Source organism: Streptopelia decaocto (assembly GCF_964273445.1).
Source record: "Streptopelia decaocto genome assembly, chromosome: 9".
In the NCBI taxonomy this organism is placed as follows: domain Eukaryota; kingdom Metazoa; phylum Chordata; class Aves; order Columbiformes; family Columbidae; genus Streptopelia; species Streptopelia decaocto.
This window is the reverse complement of record NC_138664.1, coordinates 15,499,865-15,521,128: the sequence shown is the minus strand read 5'-3', so window position 1 is coordinate 15,521,128 and position 21,264 is coordinate 15,499,865. Positions and strand designations below refer to the sequence as shown.

The 21,264-nt window shown below is 43.5% G+C and overlaps 1 protein-coding gene across 6 annotated transcripts in view; it reads right to left on the bottom strand.

Annotated features, from left to right (window-relative positions):
• TJP1 (tight junction protein 1) overlaps positions 1–3,931 on the bottom strand; it is a 69,383-nt gene extending 65,452 nt beyond the window's left edge. For 3 of the 6 annotated variants that reach the window (XM_082060821.1, XM_082060823.1, XM_082060825.1), the window contains exon 1: positions 3,356–3,759. In XM_082060821.1, coding sequence (XP_081916947.1) covers positions 3,356–3,388 — 33 coding nt within the window. In that variant the 5' untranslated portion in view covers positions 3,389–3,759. Of the gene's footprint in view, positions 1–3,355; positions 3,760–3,819 lie in introns of those variants that run through there. The other 3 variants (XM_082060820.1, XM_082060824.1, XM_082060822.1) reach the window with 2 other exon arrangements.
• Between the last annotated feature and the right edge of the window lie 17,333 nt (positions 3,932–21,264).

Below are 21,264 nucleotides of genomic sequence, written 5' to 3'. Positions count from 1 at the left end.
ACCACTCCAAACTTTGCTACCTTATAGATCACGGCACATTTAAAAACACTCGAAAAGCTTGCGCATATATCCTTTACAAGAAACAAATACAACAGTGTCTTCAAGCAGGATCTGGGGCAGAACACTAACCCATGTTTATGAAGACTGTAAGTTATTCCCTCTAGCAGAGGAAACCAAAGAGTCCTTGCAATCAGCAAGTCTTGAACTTTACCATGATCAAATTCCTCAACTTCTGATTGAAGTGGTAGATAACAGATACCACCTGGAGCTAGAAAGACAGTTAGAACAACCAAAATCCAATTAATTACAGGACTGAGGTGAAACACGAAGAAATATTCTCAATGCACTTATGTAAAACCAGAAGGAAGTCTACAAAGCTCAGGTTCAGCATTCAAAAAGGCTCAGGGATTCAAGAAGCTTTGTCCCCACAGCTACTACTTAAAAGCATTTTTTTTTAACCAATGTGGACTATATTTGCACCATCAGCTTAAAGGTGGAAAGCTTTACATCTCATTACTAATACCATGACAGTCATTCCCACAGCATCCATTAGTATTGTTCAAAGAGACATCAGAAGAGATTAGGCCCCCTACATTTCACAATCAGCCACCACTAGATTAAACTGCAAGCAAAATTTAATTTATCTCACCATTTTCTATTGTATACTACTAACAGCTACAGCAAGCATTTTAAACCTTAATAAAAACACATTCTTTTACAGCACAGCAGGGACAAAGTTAAATAACCCAAACTGAAGGGCAGTGGCAGGTAGCATAAAGACTGTTGATAACAGGGTGTAACACAATCAGTCATACCAGCCAAGATTCCCACGTGTACAAATAAGAATTATTCAGTTAATTAGAAAAAAAAAAAATTAAGTAACTATTAAGAGAAAACCATTCACAGAGTGTTTTTTTTAATGCATTGCAGCCCCAAAAATGAGAAACCGCATACCATGTCCAAAGGGGTGACGGAAAGAAACAAGATCTGAAACTCAAACACGTAAGTCCTCCAATGTTGTAGTATTTCTAAAATATTTATAATCCCACCACCTACAACTACTAAAACTATATGAACAGTAGCTCAGGAACTAATGGCTGAAGTAGAAATAACACTACTCATTTATTGAAAGCATTTCTATTTGGACAAGGACATTCATATGAACTGTATGCATAACATTCAAGCCCTCTGAGACCATTTTTGTGATCAAGACCAAAATGTAAGAAATAACTTTGATAAAAGGCTATTATAAACTTTAAGAATTTACACTGAAAATGTTACAGGGACTTAATGGTTTGGTTTTTTTTTCTAAGAGATATGCCATTTCAAATGCATATTTTCTTATAAAATCTGAAAACATACCAGTGAAGAGTCAAACCCAAAGACGACTATATTTTGCAACATTCTTAAATTAACAAACTCTTCAGTATAATCAGTTCGGCTGGTATTGTGTGCATGTACACATGATCAAAGGGCCAATTTGATATGACCGTTATCTGGAAGAAGTTTCAAATAACTGCTATGGTAAGATACAACTTTCAATTTTACACCAGCCTGTACACCAGTCCACAGTCAAAACAGATAATACTTCTGGTTTGTTTTGTTTTTTGTTTTTTTTTTTTTTTAATCTCTTTTTAAGGCGGTGCATGCACGTGTGTGGACTGTAATATTTTTCCACAACATCACAAAATAGCTATCTTTTAAGATAATACTTTCAACGGGAAGTGGAACCTTGCACCCTGGTTTTATACAAGAGAAAATCTGCGAAATTTAACCTGATGCAATTTCTCACAATTCCTCATGTGGCAGAATTCTAACACAAAACTGAGTACAGATAACATTTATCTTCAAGTCCTGTTTGTTTATATAAATACATTTGAACAGGAATGGTGATACCACATAACACTTTGAAATATTACCCAAAAGAAACTACTTCTCCAGTCGTATGTGTTTATTGTTTAAATGTGTGCAGATACGTTAAAACATACGAGATCTCTGAAGGCAGGCTTATAAAGGGACATGCCACTCGGTAGGTCAACCCTGGCATTTAAGTTTTTCAAATCGGGCTCCGCAAGCTGAGGTTGGCTTGAATACACTTTGAAAGTAAATTAAGACTTTGGAGTTGATCAAATCACCAGACCTAACAATACCTTACAACTACTAAGTTTACTGGTAACTTAGTCTTTCAAGTAGCTTGAAGTTCTCCGGTAGTAATGCAATAAGGTGTGTATTTTCCTTCAGCCTGCGGAGTGTCACTTCTGACTAAGTGCATTCCAGCAAGTGACATCAGACCGAAACCACATAGTTTCACTCGAGAGCAAACACCACTAAGCCGAGCTCCAGCAACACCAGCGAACACACAATGGGAATTTGTCACACTGAGGCCAGGGCAGCTGCTTGGGAGCCCCAGCTAAAAATTAGTTCGAAATTCAAATTCAAGCTAGTTCCAAAGCGAACCTTTAATTTCACATGAAGGAAAAAATAACCTGTTGAGCATTCCTGACTCCACCTCTTTCCCCGGGGCCGCTCAGCATTGCTCACCGGTCAGAGTACACACCCGAACGTGCACCTGCACCACAACACCTACGGATCAGGTGGAGGGCCAGCACGACTGGGAAGATCACTGCCGCCCCGAATCTGTTCGCCCCATGTCAGCAACAATCGTCTCCCACTGATTCAGCGGCTAGAGAAAAATCCTGCAGTACTGGACTCCCGCGGTTAAACCTTTCCCAACTGCGAGCCGGCTCTTCAGCCCAGAACAAAAGGGCACGGCCTGTCCCAGCGCGCCCCGACACCCCTGCCCCGCACCGCCGGGATCGCACTCGGCCCCGCACCACCGCCTTCTCCCGGCGGTTCCCCCGGGGGCCGGGCTGCCCCAGCCGGGAAGGGCCCCGCTGTGGGAGCGCGCTCGGGGTCGGCGCGGACTCGTCCCGCCGCCGGGGCCCAGCGCCCGCGGCGCTCCCCGCCCGCCAGCCGGGCGCCGCCGCGCATCCAACAGGTAGGCGGGCGGGAGCGCCCCGGAGGCGGCCGGCAGGGCAGTGGCCCCGGGCCTGGGGGTGCGGACCACCTGCGCGCTCACTCGCCGCGGCCGGCAGGCTCACCGGGCGCCCAGGAACGGCGGCCGGGCGGCCCAGGTCCGCTTCGCCCACCCCCTTAGGCCGAGCGCCCCCCGGCCGCCCGCGCCCCCTGGGAGGGCGGGGGAAGCCGCGGCCACCGGGGCGCGGGCTCGGCGGGGCACGGGCTCCCCGCGCGGCGAGCGGCTGCGAGGCGGCGCCGCCAGAACCGCGCCGGGGGAACGGCCGGGCTCGGGAGCGGGGAGGGAGCGCCGCCGGCCCGGCGCGGAGCGGAGCCTTACCTTGCTGGAAGCCGCCGCGGCCCTGGCAGACATTTTGTTTCCTTCTCTCCCCCGGAGTAGGGCGAGCGTGTGCGCGCCTGCAACTACTCAGGCCGGGGGAGAGAAACTCCCCGCCACCGCCCGCGCCTCACGCAGCTGCCCGAATAAACATCCCAGGGCGCGGGGGGAGGAGGAAGAGGAGGGCGGCGGGGAAGGGGCGGGGACCGGGGAGGAGGGAGGAAGAAAGAGGAATGGGAGCGAAGGCTCAAGTTTGATAAAAGTGCGATGTCTCTCCCGCGGCAGCGGCGCCTGGCACCCGCCGTGGGGCCGGGGCCCGCCGAGCCCGCCCGTGCTGCCGCCGCCGGGGCGCGGAGGGCGGGAGCGGCCCCGCTGCCTCTGCCCGCCCGGCCCCTCAGCGCCCGCGCCGCGCGCCTCCCCCCCGCCCGGCCGCCGCCGCGTGCCTTTTCCCCCGCGCAGCCACTGACATGTCTGACTGCCGGCACGGTCCATCCCGCCCGCGGGGGGAGCGCTCCGCCCCGCTCGGCCGCCGCTCCCCTCCCCGACGGTCCCGGGCCCCCCGAACGGCGGCGGAGAGGCGGTGGCGGCGTGGTAGCCCCCGGCCCCGCCGCCCCTGCCGGCCGCCTCGCGGCGTGGGGGCGTCCGCAGGCTTCGCCCGCCGCCGGACTCCCCCGCGCGATGGTCGGGGCGGCGGGCAGCGGTGGCGGGGGCCGAGCGGCGGCCGGCCCAGCGCAGCCTATGGGAGAGCGGGGGGCGGTTTGAAACGGAGGGAGCGGAGCGGGCCGGCACCGCAGCACCCGGCACCGCAGCCCCGAGCGGCACGGCCCCCACGCCGGTGGGGCGGCTGGTGTGAGGGCGATCGTGCCGCTGTTCCGGGCAAGCCCACGAACGGCCGAGCAGCGCTGATGTTTGCGTTCGCCTTTGAGCCCGGTTCTGCAAACATGTGGGGCGAGTGAACTCTCGCAGCCGCGTAAGTGGCTGCAGAACTGGGATGTCAATCAGTCAGCGCTCAAACCTACTTTTGTGTTTGCCTATTGTTTGAAGGAGCGGGACATTAGTCTTCGAGTTCCTAATTGTACATATTGTTCTTGAGATAAAAGCAATAAAGACACAAAAGAAAACAACCTGGGAGATTTGATTTAAGGTGGTGACTACACCGACTTAGTATTTCCTCTAACACCATGAATTGCTGCCTGCGGCTTTAAAAAATAAACTTTTTCAAGTGTTTTAGGCGAAGGGGTTTTAGTATCTTTTACAAAGTAAGCATTTATTTAAGCACTAAGAGAAACACTGCAAACTTTTTTTTCCCATTAATTAAGACGCTTTTAAGATGTTCTCTTATTTTTACGAGGTGGGTGCCTAACCCGTGCAGGATGAGGCTCTATCTGAGAATGGAGCGGGAGTTGTGATATGAGAACACTCTCGCTTCACTGCAACAGAACGGCTCATGCCCCAGCAAGCTGAGCACATACCCCAAGTTTTGTAGGACCGAGGTGTAAATTAATCAACTTGAAAAAGAACCACCCACTGAAGTGTTTCAAACCTCAGTGAAAAGATGGCACACTATGTATTAGCCACATCACTACGGTCTATAGTTTATTATGTTAATTTACTCTTTGAAACTTAAACTAGAGCAAAAGTTCCATAACTAATCATATACATCAGCTTCGAGTGCAAGCAGGTGAGAAAAAATCTGAGACCAAAACTGGAGTATTTTGCACTTGCTTTGCAAACATTTCACGAGGCACAAATGACAGGAAAAGGCACTGGCATCAGGGCCGCAACTTCCTCGTAGTTTTATTTTTTATGTGCTACCAGCTGCTTTTGTGCTCCATGCAATCTTCAGAAGTACATAAATTCTTAAAAAGAGGCAATAATTCAATGATCCAAGTCACTCCTCTACAAAGAAACGCCCTACACAAAGCTACTGTATGGGTTTTACGTTTGTTCTCCTTTGAAAATAAACACATTCATATTCCAGGAAATAGCCGAAACAAATTCCCAAGGCAGCAGTCCGAAATCGGGGGGAAGGGCCAACTGCTCGGCCATGGTGTGGAGGACGCGGCACTGCAGGGCACAGCAGCCGCAGGGACCAACGGTGCCGGCTCCCTCCCTGGTACACACTAGGTCAGCCGCAACGCTCCAGGAACCTTCAGCTTCCATCAGCACCTGATTGATCCTGGAGTACCCGAACCCGGCGGCTTCACGGCCCTCGCCCCGCAGCAGCTGTGCCGAGCCCAGGAGGAGCTCGTCCTCACGGGAGTTCTCCTACATCACAGCACAACGCTCTGCCAGAGCTTCTCTGCTGGCCTCTGCCACGAAAACACTACTGCTACTGCAGGTTTTTTAATTGCTAATTGCTAGATGTAACTAAGTCTCAGATATTTTTTTAATCTATCTACACAGGCGGAATGTGACATTTTTTATGCCCGCACACTTCATTGCCAGAGTCTCCAAGCACTCACCAGAAGAGGCAGGAAGGAAAAGCTGAGATCACAGCAGGAAGGAGGGGGAAGATTTCAAGGTGTGGAGACACACAAAAAGAAACTCAGAGGAGGGTGACCTGATAAAGAGTAGGGTGAAATAGTACCTCCCTTTCACCTCCCCCCCGCCCCTTGCATAAGAATAGTTCTGGGGAGGGTGGGCAATGCCTGCAGGTTGGGGAGGAGGACTGGCCCACAACGAAGATTAAAGCCCACAAAACAAGATGAGGAATATGGCAGGGGAATGAAAGAGGACTGCAGGCATGCAAACACAGAGAGATGGAGGTGGATCCCTAAAATAAGGGAGAAGGACCATGGGAAAGAAAAGAAGTTATTCTGGTGTTGGGAGAAAGATGGGGAACAAACAAAAAAAAGGCAAAATAATAATAATAAGCACAGAAAGTTCCAGCAAAGATGGCAGCACCTTTTTTGTATTGTCTTACACTGGGTAAGAAAATGCCATCAATCCATACACTGAATTTGACAAGGAAGGAGACTGTTAACAAGGAAGGACTTCTATATCGCTGTTTGAAACATCTGGCAGGGGATATAAAATGACCACAGATGATCTCTTGCCAGTCTGGGACAGGTATACATTTTTGGCCCACAGACACTAATGGGATTGGTTTCTGTCTTTCTTTCCTTCCTTCTTCTCTCCCAACCTCTTTTTCCTCTTATCCTGTTTTTTCTTTTTCCTTCCCTCTCTCCCCACCACCTTTCTCCTTCCTTCCAACAGTTGTTTAAAAACCTGTCTCTACTGTTGATATGAATTAGAAGAGCTAGAAATGCCAACTTATTCTATTAGCATTGGTAAAATGCATATATGTGTTGGTAGATACAAATTATTTTTTAAAAAGTTTTTGCTTGTTTTTAAACAAAACAATAGCAGGTCCATGTTCCTGCCCTTTCAAATTCTTCCTTCAGGAGAACTTTTTCATCTCTTCATTAGTAAGTTGCTCACAAGCAAACCTACCATCAACAGTACTGAAAATGCCAAATCTAATGCTGGTTTAATCAACCTAAAATAATAATATTAAGTGAAAGAAACCTTGAATGATACTATTTAACTTTTTAAAAAAATTCTTAATAAAGTATTACAAAATTCATCTCTGAAATGAGCAAGTTATATATTTTTAAGACCGCTGGGATTCCCCTGTATTCATGTATTCTCTTTTAAAAGGGCTTTAAGGAAGCAACAAATGTCTATGTATACATATACACCTCTCAACCTATAGTGAGATATATATACATGCCAGTGTTTATGCATATATATACCTTATATATTAATATATAGGACATTAAGTCAGATAGAGATATATACCAAGTCCCATCTGTTAGCTGAAGGATCCGAAGTTTAAATCATACTCCTGGTACTGCCCTTTTGGGTCCTGACAAGATGGGTTCCTCATCTTTAGGGACAAAATTGTCTTGAAAGCCAACAGCTGACGAAAAGCAAGTGCTTTACTCATCCTTCAAATAACTGCTACTGGGAGGTGTCTAAAAAGAAGTACTGTTATCTTTTCTTGGTAGGAAACCTAAATAAAACCCCTACTATTTAATCAGTATAATTCAAAGCATGACCTTAAATTGATTCAAAGGACACAGAAAGACAATCAGATGTGTGAATCCTTCTTTCTAACGGAAGGCACGTGTATCTGCTACACTGCAAGAACAGGAAGTCTATTCTCCACTTGGTGTTGACTTAACTTTTTAAGAAATATTTTGACCACTTAAAGACGGGGAAGAAGGAAACCGCAGAACCGCAGCCACTACAGAGAACTTCCTGTGGGTTTGTGGCGAGTGCGGCTTAGAACAATTCATAGAAGATCTTTCAGAGATATCTGATGGTTTTGGTGCCCTATGAGGCAGTCTTGGGATACTTAGCTCTAAAAATGCCTATATACTATCAATGATGTCAAGCAGTATAGTTGATATTGTACATTCTGTATTTGATAATTGCCACCAGATTTCAGCATTTCAGGAATGAAGAAAAAAGGGGAAGAGAAAATCAGAATTCACCACATAAACCACAAGAGAAGAAAGTATCTGTTTCCACCTCAAGAAATAAGAAAGTGGTTTAGAGAAAGCTGTTGGAAGTACAGGTCCTTGAAGTTACACAGAATTCCAGTGTCTGGCTGAATCAAGTCCCTAGGGAAAAAATTAATGCAGTAATGATGTCTAGTAATGATTCTTATCTTCCTCCCACTTCCACACAGTTAAAGCTTGTTTCCTATATCTACTTCCCCTTCACAAGCCTGTGTATCACTGCCGTTGCCTCTTCAAAAAACACTGCATATAATTGCTCAATATACAGTGAAGAGAGCCTTCCAGTAACTCATTGCCTCTCACATATTGGAACTGTTAGACAAAGACGAAATCCCAAATATCTGTATTTACCTCCCATTAACAGGTGAAAGCAAAGACCTCAGGTACACACCAGAGGCTGGATATGCCCTGCAAGGGTATAAGCCCAACCTGTTTTGCCAGTCAGCCTACCTTAAACTCCTGCAGTTCTAAACTCATTGTTATTTCCTGTTTAACATGTTAAAAAATATATTAAGTTTAACACAGTGCAAGGCTTTTCTGTTTAGCCACAATATCACTTCAATTTTTAAGCAAATGGCAAGTGTACAAATAGCATTAAAAGTAGGTTGCAGTGTCAGAGCAAGATTATTTTCAGCCTTAAAATACTTAAAGAATTTACCACTGTAGAGTTGAAGAGTAGTCTCTGGCTATTATTCTGGGATATCATTATAAAAAGAAACTTGTCTGCTTGATTTGGGACCATGTCTTTGGGAATCTTTGTCATCTATATAATTACGTGTAGTGACAAAATCTGAGACCACTTTTCAAGAAAATGTTATCTGTGAGTTTTAATCTTGCTTCATGACAGCAGAGCTAATTTATTACAGAAATGCTACGTAAAACTATTCTATTTCCCATCTCAGACGTTTTGTGAACAGGACTGTATATTTAAATGCACTGCAGCTGGTCAAGGCTGACTTTAGGAAACGCTTCACTATAAGCAGCCACTGGATGTCAAAATGTCAGATATTCTGAATTGCTCTACTTTCTCCAGGTTTATTTAGTAAAGAGGGGACACTAAAAATAATCAAAGACAGCTGTGACACTTCAGCGGGCGTACATTCACTGCCGACATGGCTCCGGTCCGATAAACAGTCACACCACAGGCAAACAGCACACATCCTGCACTGAGCTCCAATTATTATTTTTCATATTTTGCTTTCAGAAAGCATGACTAGCAGTTCATTCTTAAAAATGCTTGCCCGAACAACAAGCAACATGTACCAACGATTAACTGCACGGGTAATTTTGATAAGAGTGAAGAATGAGCGCACATCAGGATAAAGATCTTATTACTTACAGACTGTAGGCATTTTGGGAAGGCATCCCAGGGACAGTTGAATAAAATTGATAGATTTAACTACCTTGCCCACAAACAACTCTGTATTCAAACCCAGAAATTTTCCAGAAACGTTTGCACATGATACAAAACCCTTCTCTGAAACTCAAACAGAAATCCCCATGAATAAGGATGAACAAAGCCGGGAGGAGAGGGGGTTGGAGAGGTGCAGTTTTCCAACCCAGATAGTTCTGAAACATGAGATCACTCCTCCAGTTCCTCTAGCACAAATATCGCAGTTGTAATGAGTATCACAGGAAATTATCATGACTCATTTTTGTAATGAGGAGGGCACGCACATAGAACATGAAAACATGTACTGAAAATTGCTACATTCAACACAAAAACATATACTGAAAATTGCTACATTGCCAACACACCTTATAGATAAGGCCACAAAAGTGTGAGCTTGTTTCCTTCTTAATTCTTCATATAAGACTTTATTGCATAATTGCAAAAATGTAGAAACTTAAATTACTGAAATTGATAAACTATAATCCATTTTTATTGCCACTCAGCTTTTCACTTAGAATTGCAAGATTTCTTTTTATCCCCTAACCTTTCTTATTACAACTGATACAAGACTCTATCTTTTAAAATTCACATGCACAAGTCCATCAAGTCAAGGGACTAATGATGTATTTTAAAGCAGGAACACCAGATTACACCCAGTAATTCCAGTGTAACCTTTACCTTAGTTGGTAGCTCTGTCCTAGTAGCACCTGCTTTATAAGAGTGTCTCAATGAGGTTTAGAGGAGGTAAGCAAGGGGATTAAGCTCCTGCTGGTCACGCCTGTGGGGTTATGAACCCTTCCACCTTAGTATTTGCTTTTGTTTCTATCTCCAGATATGAAAAACAGTTAAAAGCACTTTAAAAAGATAGCTGGCTGTGTCAGTGGAAGAAATTCAAGTTACCTTACTTGTACCCCCTACAGCTGTCTTAACCATGGTATTACTGGAAGATTGCATTGCACAGCGTGTCACCACTGCTCTGTGATGGTTATGTTGGGGCTCCATTTCAAAACCTTTATCATTCAAAAATACGTTAAGCCTGAGACATAGATGTGTCAAATATTATAAAATATAGAAATAAATATAAATATATATAATATAAAAATATTATAGCAGAACATAATCTTACAAGTTTTAACTCCATGTTTCAATAACTCAGCCTCTCCCCTCAGCAGATCTTATTTAAGACAAATTTATCAAGCATCTCATATTTCCCATCTTAAGAGTGCTTTTCAGTCACTTTTAGCCCCTAGCAACTAAGGAGACATCTGGTTATCTGTGATACTACATATTCTCCTTTAGCTGTGTTTGCAATCAACAGCAAAATTTAGTTCCCAGGGACAACATGTGGTTTTGCAGTCGCCCTGGTGAAATAATTCATCTGCAACTGTTATAGTGTGGTTAATATTTATCTTTTTAATTACACAAATAAAACTCATGACAAGTTTTTTTAAGTAAGTTTAAAAGTTTTCATTTTGTGTAACCGTTTCAAGACGGCAATATGCAAGAGAGGATAATAGAACAGAATAGAATAGAAAGTGCTTAGTGTGGGAGGATATTACACTATTTCCTGACCTGTTGTTGTCAGGAAAGAAAAAAAAATGCCCCGGCTTGGCTTTTGAGCTTTGGTATGTCACAGCACATGAAATCAGCGGGCAATATACACTGATGTGATGGAAGCCCCTCATTCTTCTAACGTTACTTGACCACTCGTTTCTGCTCTTGCACTGTGTCACCACCTCCAGAGCCGCATCAAGCGAACTCTGTATGGGGATAACTAAAGTGATACTGGTTAAAAAAATTGTCCTTGTAGCACAGAGTGGCTGCAGATGGGGACTTTTAAAGCTGGGTTTACTGGCAAAATTAATGTGATGATATATCTACAGTCACATATTATTTACCTACACTTCAAGAACGTAGATCTCCTCAGCTGTGGATTTCTGAACTTGTGGACAAAAGGCACCCAATGCCTTACAGAGGGAAGGCAGCCATACCTCATTGGAGCTAAGATTGCTTCCTTCACTCCTTGGATAACCGCATTACGTTTTTCAAGTGGTCCTGTAAGATGTGCCACCCTGCGTGTGCAAGAAATCCTTAGATGTGCATTTTTTGAGTTTGGAGATTTATGTAGTATCAGCTGTATATAGACTCAGTGAAACCAGTTGTCACTCAATCGCCCAAAAGCCCCCAGAAGACATGCATACTTTTCACACTTGGTCCCATTAACCGCAACCTGTAGTATACTTCCAATAAGATATTTTTTAGAAATAGCTAAATATGATTTTAGTTCCGGATTTCCAAAATCAAGTTTTGATCACAGGGTAATACTGGATATGTTTAACACAATAAACAAGAGGTTCAAAAAGATGTGAAGTACTAAATGAGAATTTTCTTTGTAAGTCATCACACTGCTTATAATGATACAGAATCCAAACTTACTTATTTCTCCTAGTTGTTGGATTCTGTCTAGCTCTCCAGGCATTTATACTGCAAACAGATCTGTAAACTGATTTACATTTGCTCAAGCAGAAGCTCTTCAGAAATACTCATACATGGCAATTGTCTCCAGGAAGGGGGGCTCAATTCTGGTTTTAGCTGAGTGATGCTGGTTAAAACTCATTGTGCATTTGCTTGCTCAGAAAACATAAGCATTTGAGAAGATAAACATATGTGACTAAGCGTGTGTTTTTACTTGAACTCCAGCTTTAATTCTGAGAAATATGCAGCCGGAAATTTTCCTGACTTGCTGCATTACCAGAGAAACTTCCCTTGTTGTATAGGACCACGTGCCACAACCTATATTACGGTGATGCCAAGAGGCTCTAATCAGAATGACGCTTTAATCTAGCCAAGTGGATACAGACAGTACAGAAAGATACAAAGCAAAAATATTTACAGTGTAAAGCTACGTGGGCAGATGCCCTATCTTCCACTCTTGGATGAGTGTTTCTCACATCTTACATTTCTACATTTTCTGGTAGCATAGACGTAACAGAAAAGTGCACATTATATCAATTTCATTAGCTAAACCATTTCTTTACACATCTGTCAGTTCAATCCAGCGTGCAAGCTGAAAAACTGTCACTGCCATATCTTTTTTTAAATGTGTGATATTTTAATACTTGTGAAAAGTGCTACAGCAAGAGCCTAGGGACTGAAAAACTTCTTGTTCTCAGAGCAGGTAAAGCAAGGACAAGCATTAAAGCAAGCTTTCCTGCAAAGCCCAAACAGTGCGGCTGCTTCCAGTCCCTCAATACCTTTGCCTGAAAGTTTGTCCATTATTTCCAGTGCTATACTTCGGTCTAATAAAAGATAAAGCTTCTCCCCATAAATCCTGCTCCATAACTAGCAAGTCTTCCTGAAAGCCCTTTCCAAACTGGAGAAGCCCATTTTGCCAAGTGTGAGACCTTTCATGAGTCGTATAACACTTTTACTTCTTGTATTGTTTTAGGATGAGTAAATATTATAATTGATAACAAGATTGATACTGAAGTGACTTATACAGCTTCTTATGATAAAGTTAACAGGTGTTTTGAAGAAGGTCTTCCACGAATACTTTATTTAGACTTGTTTTCCCATACTTTTCAAAAGCTTCTCATTAGAAGGGGCAGCCCTCAAAACAGACATTTTTTTTTTTTTGTCTCCAGAAGACCTAATTATAAATACGGAGGTTAAAATAAGCCCTATGACTATTTCCTGGCTATGTGTTATACTTCACATTTCTCAGAACATCAAATACATGCACTGCTGGACAAGTGGATTTCATACAACTTCTAAATGTTTCTATCAGGGCAGCCGTATTCTGTTTTCACAACTGGGTACCTCATTGTTTTCTGAAGAATACACGCCAAGATCATGCAAAAAAACAGAGCAAACCCAGCCCCTGAGTCACCACAGAAGGCACCCAAAAACATTTTACTAGAAGAAACACCTTTTTTATACACTTGTCTTCCAGTAGGGACTAATTTTTCTTTGCAGCCTACTTCTTTCCGTTTCTGTAACTGCGTCAGGGCTCTGGCTGCACTAATAGGCCTCAACGGCCCTGACAAATTGATTATGAAGATAATTGTTTCTCTTGGAAAACCCTGTTATCTGGAGGCAGCAATGGGGCTTGACAGAGGTTTAAAGGGAAGAGGGGAGAAGGGGAGGTGGAGGGCCCACGAACACCATGAAACCTCCTCTGTTCCCTGGCCAGAGCTACATTTAGAGCAGTTAACCCACTCACGATCCTTGGCACAGAAATAAATTAGAGGGGTAATCACTGAATGCTTAGATCATTTGGGAAAATCACTGAAATGATCCCTACTTACATAAGCATATTCAACAAGGATTACAAATCGTGTATGATGTTTGTTATATCTGCAAAGGCACATAAAAATATGGCAGTTGTTGCCCTCTCTATATTAAAAACAAGTAACAAATTCTGACCTTTGCAAAATCTTTGCTCTAATATACGCGGGGTCAGCTTTACCCATGCACGGTCAGGAAAGGCCCAGAGGGAAGGGTGTGAACAGTGACACCTCCCCCAGCAGCACAAGCCCCATCTCGTACCACCTGCTAGTGAGCAACAAGGTGAACGTGTCTTCAGAACAAGTCATTGTGTCAGTACCCAACAATGCTACAACGCAAGTAGTAAGATCTTATCACAACCTGACTTAATGTCATGATTCGAGCTGGTAGGTGAGCGCGTGAATATTCTTATTCAAATTACAACTTTTTAAATTAAAATTTCGTTACGTATCATATTTCATTTAAAAATGAGTATTCTGTTTCTAAGTGAACAAATTAGATTGTGTAACTGAAAGGTAACTACATCATAGCCTTTTTCATGTCACTGTAAAAAGAGAATCATAGAATAGTTTGTGTTGAAACAGACCTTCAAAGCTTATCTGGTCCATCTTCAACTAGATCAGGTTGCTCAGAGCCCTGTCCAGCCTGGTCTTGAATGTCTCCAGGGATGGAGCATTTACCACCTGTCTGGGCAACCTGTGCCAGTATTTTAGCACCCTCACTGTAAAAAATTTCTTCCTCATGTCTGGCCTGAATCTCTGCTCCTTTAGTTTAAAACCATCACCCCTTGTCCTGTCATAACAGGCCCTGCTAAAAAGTTTGTCCCCATCTTTCTTATCAGGCCTCTTTCAGTACTGAAAGGCCGCAATAAGGTCTCCCTGGAGCCTTCGCTTCTCCAGCTGAACACCCCAACTCTCTCAGCCTGTCCTCCCAGCAGAGCTGTTCCAGCCTCGGATCATTCCTGTGGTTCCTCTGGCCCCTCTCCAGCAGGTCCATGTCTGTCCTGTGCTGAGGACCCAGAGCTGGACCCAGGACTCCAGGGGGGGTCTCACCAGAGTGGAGCAGAGGGGCAGAATCACCTCCCTCCACCTGCTGCTCACGCTACTTTTGATGCAGCCCAAGACAGGACTGGGTACAATCTGCTTTACCAATATTCCTATTATTCTTTAGACAATATGAAAAATGGTATTCTACACCACCAGCACGTTCTCTGTTTTTAAAGAGATGGTTCTTGTATTTGAAACTGAAATTAATTCAGCCAACATACGCACGCCTTTATTAAAAGGCTCTTTGAATATAAGGAAGCCGAGATGCTTCAAAAAGTCATGCCTCTGAAGTTGTGATGTCTTTGTTTATTCGGTGTGTGCAGTGAGCCATGGGCTTGCACCCGGTGCACAAACACTCCCGCTGCACTACAGAGGGTGACAGTTCTGGCGTTCACCTATGGTCTGTGTTCACTGAGGACACAGCTGCTTCAACCTCTGCCCGAGGACTCCACCAAAACCCTCCCGAAAGAGCCGGTGAGAGGACGCAGTGAGTCAGCGCAGCTCCTCTGGAGGCACCTTCCCCGCACACCCGCTCTGACCTGCTCGGCTCCCTCGGCCGTGCTCCATCTGCAGCCACAGCCCTCTGCCCCGGGCACCGCTGCTGCTCGGAAACCTGCCTCCGACTCCAGAGCAGCCTGGCTCCCGCATCGCTAATATATTTAGAAATGACCCTGTTGCTGCAATGTATTACAAGTGAAACAAATGCACCATTATATAACATTATTACAATTTTATTGCAATCTTTGCATCAGAGAGACACAAGTACAGCAGCTACTATGACTGTGCCACGTTAAGAGGCAGAAGACAACACACAGCTGGACACCTAGTGCATTATATCTTGCAGAAGAACAGAGCTATAACAGAGTACTTAGAATGAAGATAACTCCTATTCCATTGAGAAGTTATGCATATGTAACTCTTGAATGACTTGCAGTATCAAAACAAATCGCTAGTACACCAGCTGAGATTTCAACTCGTTTTGAGCCTCTAATTATGCCTGAACAGCTCTTGAAAACACAGAAATCTGTTTCTGACTGCATAACAAAGCTTGGAATGGGCAAGACAAATATTGTAGTAACCTTCATAAGCAATCTGATAGTTATCATGGAAACCATCCTCTGCACTTTCTCCTCTCTGGGGAAGTCAGTACTGATTATGAAAACATATTTAATAATAAGATGCTCCAGAAACTGGCCATAGGTGGCGGGGAGGGGGGCTATATTTTTTATATTTATTTCAAGTTTAAACAAATATTTAATTTCTGATGTTATCTTTCCACTTCCATTCTCTGCTATATAGAAGAAGTATTTAATAGACATACTTTGATGTAAGCACAGATTCACAGACAGATAATTTTCTTCTGAACAAACTTGTTTCTCTAAATATATATGCAATGCAAACATAACTGGCACAGTCCTGTCTGTGGTAACAGCTGTGATTAAATCGTACAAGTTTCTGTTATCAGGGATGTTTATTAATCTCCACTTTGCAACGAAAGGGCAAACTACTGTGACTACACCCGTATTTTAGCAGCAGCAGGACACAGATGTTAAATTCTGGACTGCACTAGCATCACATCCCTCCAGCTCTGTAAATGGCCTCAAAGCCAGGCTTTTTCACTCCTCTTTTCTAGTTTTTGGGTTTCTTTATATAGAGATCATTTCCTAGGCTCTTCATTTTTTCTGTGTTTCATATCTGAAGAACAAAAAGTGTAAAATACATAGTGTGAAGCACACCGCTTTTCAGCTTTCCTTCTTCAAGCATTTTCTGGGACCTTTTTAGAAGAAAGTATTCATTGTTCACAGAGGCTTCTTTTGTATGACCTCAGCATTGTCACCTTCTCCTGGTGGTGGGGGACAGCTGAGACACAAACAGCACCAACAACCGGGTTCTACCACCCACTGCCACGGCCACACTCGGGGACCTTGGGAAAATCACTGATCTTCTCCAGACATCGAAGTACAAACTGATTTTTAATTTCATAATATTTTCACCTCCATTCTCCTTCAGCGTGACACCTGTTTAGTCTCTACCCTTGGAGGTTTCCTAGATCACGCTGGCTACAGCCCTGAGCAACCTGGCCTGGCCACACTGCTGACCCTGCTTGGGCAGGAGACCGGAGCCCTTGTTAGGTCCCTTCTCATCTCAGTTCTTCCATAGTCCTATGATCACTGCTTCTTCCCAGTGAAAATTAGAATTTCCCTGGGTTTTCACCCCTGTATTAGGTAGCTGTTACAGCAGAATATTAATTTTATGTTCTGCACATTTTCAGTCTCCCTAACTTAGCTTCCTAATGCATTTTCCACCTCCAGTGGAGGTCTCATTTTCAAGCGTCTTAAGTAATAGCAGTGAGCTTTATTACACCATTTTCCCCCCTTGCCACTGTCTGACAGGAGACATTACTGCCATTTGGCAAAGTGTGCTTTTCATTTTTTCCCTTGTTCCTTTCTCCAAGAGGTACTGCAAGAGTTAGAAAAAGCAGGTCAGCTCTGCACACACCTAGATAAGAATTTCTCCTCTCTTTAGAAGCTAATACGAAAACAAAATAATTTATGTACAAAGGTTAGTAAAATGACTGCTGGGGTCAGGAATGGAAAGAGAGAAGCTAGAAAATGCTAAGACACAACTGTTTTTACTTCTACCTTATCTATACTTAGATTTTTCCGCAATTTGTTATTGATATCTTATCTCCTTTAAGCACCATTCAACATGCAAACATAAACGCTTTCAGTATTTTCGCTTTTATGGATTTAAGACCAAAATAATCTGGACCAAAATATCTTTTTTTTTTTTTTTTCTTTTTTCCCCTTGCAAATATAAGCTGGTATAAATGGCTCCAGTGACTAATTTTCCTTAAGGGCCACTACATAAGTCTGGCATATTTTCTGACTATCCACATTACTGAAGGTTGCTTACAGCTTTGAGCAAAACAGAGAGAGTACTGCCACCCTCATGATCAGGCATCCAAGGAGACAACTCTTTTGATAGTTACAGAAAAAAGGACTCTCTGTTTGCACAAACACTTGTACACTTCCCAGTTTCTTGCCAAAGCCTGACCACAGTTCCAGCTCCTGGTGGGTTCTGGACATGCGAGTGCAGCATCCACACGTCACCCCTGAGTCACCGGAGCATGATTATCCTGTGATTTAACCACTTGTGCTTCCTTATCCTCCTGCTCAGAGATCTGTTCATCTCTTCAGTCACCACCTTCGATATTGTAGCACCAAGGACTGTGGGACTAAGCACTACCAGAAGGCAATAAATACGATGCCCAACTTAATTATTTCTATAATAATAATTTAATCCTCTCATCCAGGACAATCTGCACCATTTTTCGGTTGTGGCAAGCCACATAGGGGAGGCACCGTTAACCCATTTTGGTGTCATGATAACAACTACAAAGAAGCTGCTGCACATCTGAGTTATAATGACTAGGAGAATCAGCAAAAAGGTGATGCTAAAATGAGGGGCTGGAAGGTGGGAAACCATTGTTTTGGGAACTGGAACGTACCCAGGTCTACCTTCATCTATGGAAGCAATCCACAGATCAAATTGAACCCAGTTAGAGTAATAAAAATGGCAGATAACTTGCAAGAAAATACAGACACGGGTTTTCTGGAAAAAGTCTCAAACAACAGAAATAATCATGTAAACAGTCTCTAAAACTCAGCCCATGTTAGTGCTATGGAACAGTGGGCAGCAGAGGGGCCTGATGCACAGCAGCATTCCAGCTCTGCCTCCCAACCCCAGTGACGGGGATGGCCACAACTGCCTTTTGTTCCTTGTGAGTTCTCTATGGCTCTTTGTCACCCAAGATTTTTGTGCCTTAAGCATAAAAAACTTAGCAGCCAGAGACAGTTTTCCTCAAGCGTTTTATGGAATGTATCTGCTTGCTTTCTTGTGGTACCGAGCTGTATTTTCTCTGTGTATTGTGAACTGGTATCTACTACAACCTAGCCAGCACAACAAGATGCCTGATTTCTAAATGTGCATTTCATCTTTCTTTAGATGTTTGCAAAATGGTGGTGTCCTTAAAAGAACAACCTCATCATGTAGAGGACTGAAGGAAAACTCTAATTTAACTAAAGAGCCCTAAAGCTGCCTCAGTTCAGACTTGTTCCAAAGAGAACATTGCTGGGAGCCAACTACTGCTGCTTCCTTCTTTGCTTTCTGTTGCTGGCAAGACCGCATCTATTTTTTACTGACATGTTACTTATAATACGCTGTGAAATGCAGACAAAATGCGAAGAGAAATTTCAAGCTGTCTTGATAAACGCTTGACATCAGTTTCCAATGCTTAGAAATGGTTTGGTGATGCTTTGAACTCAGGTAAGGCAGGGATGACAAAACAGCAGTTTAGCATTTCTGTGGTTCTGTCACACAGAAATGTCAGCTGTGAGATGAACAGCCACCCTACATGAAAGAGCATGTTCTAGCATCTCTGCATTGAGACTGCTGTATGCAGTGGCTCTCGATCACTAGCTTGGCTGTGCTACTGACTTTGTCTAACTGCTCAAGTCACTTAATTTGCTCAGTTTGATCACCTGTCGAGTACAAATAAAATAAATATATGTGCCTTTGTAAACCACATTAGGATCTAGTGATGGATGTGTCATATACTGCTATTTATTACAGTAAACATTTCTTTGCTACCTTCACAATTTTCTTATCTATCCCCAAACAGAATTTGAAACATCTTGATAATACTTCATTGACAACCTTTACTTTGCAGCCTTGATTTTAAACACAGATGACCTCCTCTGCTCAATCTACTTTCAGCCTTGTTCTCCCTGACGTTCCTCCTGATCCTCAGACAGGAGCTGCTCTCCCATTCGTGCTGCATCAGCAACCTCAAGCTCCTGACTGCCTTTAACCTACTGAATCACTTCCTAACTTCATGTGATGTCTGTAAACTTCTCTTCACCTGAACCTGAAGATGAGCATTTCAATCATGTTCCTCCACTGTAGCAAACTCACATGCTGGAATGAATTTTGTAAGGCAGTAATTTTTGCTGCATTTCAAATCCAGCTTTTCTTTCACCTTCTCTGTCATTTTCTTTTTGTCTTGCTAGGAAACTGCCTGCATTTACTTTGATAGAGTTTATACCTCTTTCTTTCTGTTTCTTTTTACAAATAGTTTTTAGCAACAACAAAAATAATGTTATCTAAGGATGCAGGTACATTTACAAAATGTCACAAAAACATATTTTTGGCAATAATCCCGGAGCAAAACAAAGATATTTTGGGCAGGCCTCCGTTTAAAAATAAATTCTAAATCAGGGGTCCCCATGCCTTTTCAGTGGAATGGGTTCTGTCATTCCTTACACACATTTACTGGAACCTTACACACAGTCAGATCCTCATCGAAAGTAAAGAGTCATAGAGTTACAACACTGCCCCGTATCTACATATCTTTCCTCATATTGCTCTGAGTAAGGCCTCCCGTCTCTTGCCAACATCCCTCTTCCCAGCTTGCAGTAACCACAGCAATTATCTGAAAGGAGAAAATTATCAGAACACTATTTACCTCATTTTTAGTTGTCTTTTAAAGAAAGTAACAGCTGAAAATAAAGGTAAGAGGCAGCAGCTGGTTATTCATGCAATGTAACAACAAGGAGAGCACTACAGCAGCTCGGTGGAAAAAAAAACAGCGGAATTGCTCACTGAGTGCACGAGCAGAATCAAAGGATTTCAGAGCTGTCCTGCCATTCCAGCCTCTTGCTCACCAGGTGACCCTGAATAACTCAAACTAAATTTTTATCTGTCTGTATTTCCTTGGTCAGATACTGCACTTCATTTCTTCTGGAAGGTGCAGCCCAGGGGAATGCAAAAATTGAGTCTTATCTGCATTGCCTGAACTCTGTCCGTGCCTAGCGCTACAGCAGTTCCTTGCCTAAATGAGCAGAATGCTACAAGCAGGCTTCATCCTGTTCTCAGTAGACTTCCTATGATGGGAGCTGCAGTGGGAAAAATATGGGCCTCCTAATGCCAAACACATCATGGGAATTCTCTCCTGGACTCTTGCAAGTCCTCTGAAAGTCTCCATGTTACTGCAGCACACAGGACAGGAGGAAACTCGGCTCCCAGTTGAGCTAAGTAAAAAATCAAATAGACCCTTAGCCTTCAATAAGACAATGTATTTCTTTGACTCACTGTCAGAAGCAAAAAGGGCGATAAAAATTACACTAGTAACTCAAAAACCAAAACCTTGTGTAAGGTAAACCTGCGGAGAGGCCGGGGCACTGGAGCCCTGCACGGCTGCTCCCGGGGGGCACAGACACATCAGCCGCTGCCCCGACCCGTCCTACTGCTGCTGCCTTGGTGACCACCCTCTTGTCTGCCTTGGAACGCTACTAATATGTTTGATGTTTCCACATCTCAAACAGCTCATACAAAATACCAATCTGGTGCTGTACAGATACTTTCAGATATACACAAGAGACACTCTGCAAAACTATTTGTCACATCAGCCTCCATCATTTTATAGCCAAACAGTCCCATTTTTCAGACTGATCTCACTGCTGTGTGCAGTGAATGGATGCTGTATACAGGTATTACAGGGTTTCCAGATTTCCACTCTGCAGATGGTCATGGCATTTTCCACATGACTCCTACTGTAATACCAGAACCACATAAGTCATTTATAAGTAACTGATA